The sequence below is a fragment of the Parus major genome, chromosome 21, assembly GCF_001522545.3.
Source record: "Parus major isolate Abel chromosome 21, Parus_major1.1, whole genome shotgun sequence".
Lineage (NCBI taxonomy): Eukaryota > Metazoa > Chordata > Aves > Passeriformes > Paridae > Parus > Parus major.
In genome coordinates this window covers 2,623,867-2,632,125 of record NC_031789.1, presented here as the reverse complement: position 1 = coordinate 2,632,125, position 8,259 = coordinate 2,623,867, and the positions used below count along the sequence as shown (strand labels likewise).

The window sequence follows — 8,259 nt, the reverse complement described above, 5'->3', positions numbered from 1 at the left end:
ATCTATGTATTTATTTTATTTAGTGTGTCATCTAGAGGTCTGATTCACCTCTGCCTCTTACAAACCCTCTCTCTCTGCACTAAAATACCATCATGTGCTAAAGTGTGAAAGATCTCCTTGTCCTATTGGACTTGTCAGGTGCATCTGACCTATCTAGGCCAAGGAATGTTCATTCTTCCCATGGCCAATATTTTAGTCCTTCTTGGTCATTTCCTGTTCTGCTCTGGCCTCAGATATGATGTCATGGCTCACAATGGTCCTCACACTTCAACAGCACGCAGAAAATGTGCTGTTATCCTCGGGGAGGTGACAGGGTAAAGCAAATCCTCTTGGTCAAACAACACAGGAGTTATGTGAAGAATCTCCAGTGGGAAAGGGATACTAAAAGCATTTTCTGCCTCTGAGGTTCTGTGGCTTCTATCTGTGCAGCCCATACTGATGTGTTGCTTTTAACAAAATAATTAAGGTATTTAAAGCACAGGCAACTGTTCATAAAGCAGTTTTTTTCAAAGATGGATTTTGAGTGCTGAAGTGAAGGCCCTTAGGAGGGTTCTCCCATGTTTCAGAAAGCACTGAAGCACTATTTTCTACAGAAAGCAGGTTGTGTGGCTGTATTCTCACCCCACCTTCCCATTACTCCTTATTCTTGAATAGCTTTCCCATCCAACTTTAAAATCAGAGCAGACAGAGCCCGGTCTGGGGGGATGGAGTGAATGGATACACAGAATAAATTGCTCCCATGATCAGCAAGTTCAGAGATCAAACTTGGCCATTCTGCTCTCAGCAGAGGGGCACAGCGATGTCACCTGGGGTGTTTAAGGTCTGAATTAAAGGTGTCCATGGAGGAAAGTGAGTCCAGCATTTCCTGCAGCCTCTCAGGGACACACAGACACACTGCACAACCCTTCCATGTGCTGCTGCTACTCAGCCCTGCTCCACTGAGTACAAACAAACTGTAGAAATGCTATTTGCTGACTGGCAAACAAAGCTGACTGTGCTCACTGGGTTTATTTGTTTTATTTTTTATTATTAATTATTTTTTTCAATTTATTTTTAATTTATTATTATTTATTTTATTATGGTTTTATTTGTGCAATCAGACAAAGCCTTCCCTGCATCAACAGAGCTGTAACATTTATAACAGTAGGGATTTTAGTCCCATATAGGTTGAAAATCTTTCAAGGTTTGGACTGAAACACCTGGAGAGAGAACTACAGCTGTAACTGCAGCTGATCAGCAAAACCAGTTTCTTGAACCCAGTCTGGTTCACAGCCATATTAACTTAACCAGAAACCTCAATTTTCCAATGACTTGGTGAACTGAAAACCTTGGTGAAAATTTCTGCTCATTTTCCCCATCCATATAAATCCATTGAAAGTGTGGGAATGACACATTGCCATTACAAAGGAGTGATTTTGTGAGCTGAAGCTGACACCACACGTGGAGGTGGAAGCCTTGGAACCTGCCCTCATCCTGAAACAGGGATTTAAACTCTGGGTTTTGCAGTGATTAAACTATTTTAATTACAGGAATGATTCTCCTGCCCATTGGCACAGCTGCAAAGCCTTCAGTTTCCTAGTGGCATTCAATTGTTTAACACAAGTGTGTTTTTTGCCCCCATAAATTAATTTAATTAATTAATTTAATTCCAGAAAACTCTGCCAGCCCATAGACAATAACCAATTGACTCCAAATTAACTTTTATGGAGTGAGACTGTAAGCAACTTGGGAGAAATCATTGCTTTCCTCAGCATCCACAGATTTAACTTTACCAGAAGATTTAACTGCCTGCCCACAATTTCTGTTTCAGGGAATGCATTTGGTGTTCACATCCCCATGGGGAAGCACTGCACATCCCCTTTTATCTGCCCCACTCCTTTATCCAGACAGTGCATCCCAAGGGAGAGGGGTTGACTCCAAAGTGGTGGGTGACAATCCTTGGTGACACCAGGTGACAATCCCAAGGTCAGGGTGACAATCCCAGGTCAGGGTGACAATCCTTGGTGACAAATCTCTTCCACCCCACAGCATTCCCTCCAAGCAGCTCAATGTCACCACAAGGGCACAGGGAGCTGTGCAGCCCCTGGGGACCGATCCCCCAGTGCTGAGGCTTTGCAGGGTGGTGGGAATGGAAGGACCACGGGGTGCCTGGTGTGACAGGGGAGGTGTCAAGGTGCTGCTGACACCGGATTTTATCTCAAGCATGAGCACAGCCTCCAGCCCTGTAGCCTGAGCACCTTATCACAGCTTTAGGAGTGTTAAGTTTTTGAAGGGCTGCTCGCCAATCACGCTGGGCTGAGAAGCAACAGCTAAAATATCCTGCCCCTCTGGCCCACTGCCATGCCACCCTCCACCACAAAAGGTTTCAGCTATTTCCAGAAGCTTGGCAATCACAGTGAGTATTTTCTGGGAAAACAAAGAAGAGTTGTCAAATCAAGAACAGTGGGTGATAAGAGCCACCACAGCCACGCTGAGTTCCTGAGAGAGAGCAGCTTCCCGAAGCTCTGGGTGAAGCTGCATCCTTCCCACTGCAGCTCACCCACCCAAGGCAAGAAGGTGCCCTGTGTTCACACACAGCCCAATGTGCATCCTCTGCACAATTCCAGGGAGGCCATCCTGGCACAAACTGCAATGCTTGACATGAAGGATTTGCCTTCTAATCACAATAAGCAAGAGTGGGTACGTGCAAGTTTGCAGTTGTACCTGAACTGATGAGCAGCACTGATGAAAAGGACCAGAAATGTTTGCAGGAAGAAGAATACGTGCATGAATCCCAGACAAAAATCAGGGTAGTTTATCTCCCTGTTCTCAAAACACAGGGACTGACCTACAACACTCTCTAGTCAGGCACATTCCACAAATCTGAGATGTGTCAAAAACTGTTGGACACTTGGGATCTTGCTCCAGGAATACAAAATTGAGGTTATGTACAGTGCCACTCTCACAGGCTGAACAAAATCTGCTGAGGGTTTTGTGGAGGACAGGCTTTATGTAATGATCACATTTTTAGTTAGTTAGGTTATTTTTAGGTGCATCACCAGTCTGTTAGGGGAGGGAGAAGGGAAGTAAACAAGCCTGCAATGTCTGGGACAGGAGCTCTTTCATTCCTGTAGCTGTTTGGCCATTTCTAGAAATGGCTTCACCTTCTGCACGCTCCACACTGACAAATGGCATGCAGCAATAAATAGCACAATGGGATAGTGTGACCTCTTGCCCCTTGATTTGGCTGCTTGGCAAGAAAACCTTGATCAATGGGTGCTGGTGACACTGTTCCCAGCCATGCCAGGATGAGCTGAGCCGCAAAGAAAAACCTGGCAAGAGTTACCCCAGACAAAATGCTTAAGAAATACCTTTGTCTCTTCTTACACAAACTCACATTCTGCAAAATCCACGATGAGAGTCCAGATTAACATATTTAGTGTTAAACTAAACTCAGCCATCCATGTGACACTCAAACTTTTAAATTTCAGCACAACCACTCATATACCACACACATACCAAGGGCCTTCCCAAGACACATCCACTCACACTTCCATGGCTAAACCCCCCAAAAAGAGACACTCAGAACCTTGTTGTAATGCATGCACCGTGTTTTTGACTATGAAATAATCATTTTACTGAAACCTCTCGGTGTCTGGTGTGTTTTCTCTGGTTTTAGCAGTTGTTCTCACACTTGAGGCACGTTCTCTGCTCACCAGGAGAGGTCACCACACACCTCAATAATCAAATTATGTTGATGGGATCTCACAGAAGGGACCTTCTGGTTGGGCTGGGTAAATGTCCCAGCTGAAAACAGCTGGGGGTTTGCCATGTCCACGCTGCCCACAAAGGGTTCTCTTTCTCTCTCCTGTCAGAAGTTAGGAAGTGCAGACTGATGCCACAAGGCAATAATAACCTGTAGACAAATCAGACCTCAGACACCAAAGGTGTCTCATAAAACACAGAGAAGGAAAAACTTGGATTCTGAGCAGTTCAGTGCAAGATCAGCCTATGAAATTCTGAGATCCAACTTAAAGATCATGGGGAAGCAAGAATGGCTGCCACAGGACTAAAAAGACCTACGTGGTTTAGAAGCACAGCTAATCCATGTCTTGGCTGGAGTGTGAATATTTATTTGTCTATGGAGACATTCCCACCTTTCCAAAACAAGATGAACTGATGCTGCTCATTTTGCTAGAGATGAATCTTAGCCAAAAAAGGAGTTTCAGGTGAGGATTTGTGGAACATGAGTGCTTCTTTAGGCCTCTGCCTCTCACCAGGCTCTTGTGCCATTGCTCTGAATTCCTCAGCTGGTTTCCTCTCCATCACTGCAGCTTCCCTGCTGGGCTTCATTAGCATCAGAGGACGGTGATAAATGTGCCTAATGAGCCTAAAACTAAAATTTTGAGATCAAAACCCAGTTCTCCAGAACCACCTACAACCTGCTCCTAAACACCAGCCTTCTGCCCTCCTTGTCCTCAGGTGGCCTTGGGCCCTTCATTTGCCAAAGGGCTGGAGAGGAAAACATCCCCTCTCCATCCATTCAAAGAGATCAGTGAGCATTAATTAGTGAGCACAGAACAAATCAAAGGCAAATACATCCTTGGCACACCCCAGAGCAGAGCAGTGAGCACAGAGCTGGGTTCAGGGCAGAGAGGGGACACCAGGCAGGTGTCAGAGTTAAATGTTAAAGCCTCAGTGAGATTCCCACTGCAGAAACATCACTGCCCTTTCAGCCAGCCAGGGAATGTTGGCCTGAGCAGCTGGGGAGGAGAGGGAGGCTAAAGGGGTCACTGAGCAGGGAGGAGGGAGATGAGTTATTGCAGCAGTGCTCTCATGATACCTCACTAAGATGTGCTGTCAGCTTCAGAGCTCAGCTTCCTCACAGGATGAGGACACACATCACACAACTCCAGGATCAGAATCTATCCCCAGAGGAATAGTTTGCCCAATCCTGCTCTTTAATCAGATTTCTGATGATGCAGGAGAAATATCTCAGGAAGCTGGGAAACAAATTGTTGTTGGAGATGAGCAACACAACCTGCTGTCTTCTTGATTCTTCCATCCTGTATGAAGGACTTGTCATACAAAGGAGCACTTCAAAAAGGGACACAAAACCATTTCCTACCTCCCAAATATTTTCTGTTGTCCTCAGGGTTTCCTCCCTTCTCCTAGGCTGATGTTTGTGCTGAAGTCTCTGTCTTAGCTGCACCACCTCAATGATAAATCTCTGTGAATATTCAGACATTGAGTTTGATGCTCATCTGAGCCCTGAGAAGATCTGGAATGTAAAGCAGAGACATTAGCTGGATGTATTTCTGTTTCTAGCTACTTGCCACTGCACCAAACCTGATCTGAACCCAGCTGTGGGTTACCTGGGCTGAAGCTGCTCTCGCTGCCTGGGTTATGCAGCACTCTCTGAAATACAATCCCATGGAATGGCATTGTCTGGGGAGATGAAACATCTTTTTGTTGTGCTTATGGACAGCATCCAGCTGCAGTGCATTGAGAGACAATGACACAAATGGCAACAGGAAAATTTCCAAGTAGATATTAGTAAATCATTGTTACTTGAAGGTTTCCAAAATTCAGCTTGACAAGGCATTGAGAAATTTTGTCTAAGCTGGCTCTGCTTTAGCACAAGATTGCACCACAGACTTCTAGAAGTCCTGTCCAGCCTTAATTATTCTTTTACCAACATAGTCATAGATGAGGACTGTACTAGTGTATGAATGTCCAGCAGCAACCAGAGACAATTCAGCAGAGCCCCAAAACAACCTCAGAGATCTTGAGGTCCAGAAGATTTATTATCCACATTATACAGACCTGAGACAAGCCAATCAAAGCAACAAAACAATCCTGGGCTTTTGGAGAGGGGAAAAGATGAACCTGAAACTGCTCTGACCTTTTCTTGCTGTGTTGTTACACTGACAAGTGCACACCTCAAACCTCTGGGATGATGATTTCATTTACTAATAAGATTCATATCAAATGTGCTTTTCACAAACATCAAGAACAAAAAAACCCCAACAATACAATAACATCAGACATCCCTTCTGTCACAGAGGGATGTTTTTGAGCTGTTTCCTTACAACACCCATTTCTAGAGACACTTAAAATTATGCCTCAAACTGATCTGCCCATGAAAAAACATTGAAAACATTAAACCTGCTGGCACATCACACAATTCCAGGATCAGCAAGTTGATACTGAAAACTGGTTTGCAAGCTTTCAGTAAGTCAAATATCAGATGAAAAATGCCAGATGGTCCTTAATTTCTATTTTCTCTGTTGAGATCCAGCTTGATGGCCTTTAACTCTGTGCATCACATGTGTGCAAAAATGCCATGAAAGGGCAAGAAGTCTTATTGCATACTCAGGAATATTTCCATTTTTCAGTGAAGCCAGATTTCAAGCCTGTCCTTCCTTTCAGACTGATTGCAGATTAAATATAAATTGTGTACAATAGACTGAGAAAGATCACATAAAGGAACTATTTCAAGCTGGATCCAGGGAAAGAGGAATTTCTTCCTCAGTTTAAGCCTTGTAGAAGCTGTCAGTGCACGTCAGTCTGGTTTTGGTCACACTCAAAGTCATTCAGGCCAATAACCACTGCAAATTGTCATATCTGGAATACTTAATTTTCCCCTTCTTCTCCACACTCTTTCACCTCTTCAGTCAATAACATCACATTAATAAGTTATATTATAATGTTGTGATATCATTATTATGTAATAACACTCAGTTCTTACACAGCCTGTTTTCTTAGCCCATCACTCTGGTTTGGTGCTTGACAGTGACAAAGGAGCCAGGTGAATGTGTGGTGGATAGCATTCACCTCCTTTCTCAATTTATGGTTCTCTCACAGTTGTTTTTCTCTGGATGAAAAAGAAAGGTTTAGCAGTCAGCCCAAGGAACACAGAGCTCTGCTCACTCATGTACATCAGTGGCACCAAAGCAGCAGAATGATGCTGCATTGCCTAAGTGGAAAATGCTCCTTTAATTCACCACCAGAAAAGAGAATTATTTCTTCCCTCCTCCTCCTCTTCCTCCTCCTCCTCCTGGGTGGATGAAAACAGATCAAAACCTCAAACCAATCCTTGCTCTAGAAGGAACTCAAAAGGTAGATTTGGGAGGGGTTGGAGGAAGATATAAATGCTGATAGCTGGAGACACAGAGCAACACTGAACTGGAGAGACTTAAGGGAAGAGGAACCAGAGACACCAAAATGAATCTGAAACTTCTTTTTTCCCCTGGATTCCTTCTGCTGCTTATTGCCAGTCAAAACCAGGCAGGAGCCAGGTCCATTTCCAGCTTACAGGTAAGTGATGGGCTGCTGAAGAGATTCTTCTTTAGGAATTAGACATGTCAGATGAGCTCTGTTTCTTCCAACCCCATTTAAAAGAGACATCATGACAGCAGGAATGCTGAGATGGGCAGACACAAAGCTGTTAAATGGAGGAAACTAAAGTGATTGATCACTGGATTTAAATTTCTAATCACATGAGGCAGCTGAAAGGAAAATATTTGGGTTTTTTTTCCCTGTGGGTTCAGTTAGGGGATTGTACATTTAGGGTCATCCTGTTACTGAGTGTAAGAATAAGAATAAAAAAGAATACTTCTTTTGGAGTAAAAGAAATTATTCTGGAAGGACTGTGGTCTAAAGCCCTAGAGGAGTCACCTGAATGCTCCTCCCTGAAGCCCCCAGTTTTAGCTGAAAAAGGAATTAAGGGGCTGTACCTGCAGGATCTCCATTTCAGCTCTGCAGAAATGCAGCCCCTGCTTGTGACTACCAGGTGTAAAACAGAAGAAAAAGTGTGTATGTGTACCTATGTGTATTTGTCTGTGCAGGAATTCCAAGTCATTAAGAAAAAACATTTCAGTTTCTGCACTAGGGAGCTGGAATTGCCAGTGTGCAAAGAAATGCATAACATAATCCTTCAGAACCAATTTCAGCATGTCTCCTGCCATTGCATTAATTCTCTTAGATATCAACTATTTTTTTTTTCTTGTTCCTTATTCACATTTTACCAGGCCTTTTTCACATTTTTCATAATTTATCCCATAAGCCCAATTCCAGGAAAGGCTTCACTGGCAGTCTGACAGCTCAGAAATATGTCCTCAAACTTAGCACTGAGTATGGCTTACATGGAAATAATGAGAGTTCCCTAAACCCCTCCTTCTCTCTTCTCTTCTCTTCTCTTCTCTTCTCTTCTCTTCTCTTCTCTTCTCTTCTCTTCTCTTCTCTTCTCTTCTCTTCTCTTCTCTTCTCTTCTCTTCT

The 8,259-nt window shown here is 43.7% G+C and overlaps 1 protein-coding gene across 1 annotated transcript in view; it reads left to right on the top strand.

Moving 5' to 3' along the window:
- The first annotated feature begins 7,143 nt into the window (after nucleotides 1–7,143).
- LOC107213604 (C-type natriuretic peptide 1-like) overlaps nucleotides 7,144–8,259 on the top strand; it is a 2,583-nt gene continuing 1,467 nt past the window's right edge. The window contains exon 1 of the mRNA XM_015648179.2: nucleotides 7,144–7,299. Within this exon, the coding sequence (XP_015503665.1) occupies nucleotides 7,207–7,299 (93 nt within the window). The 5' untranslated portion in view covers nucleotides 7,144–7,206. The remainder of the gene's footprint in view (nucleotides 7,300–8,259) is intronic.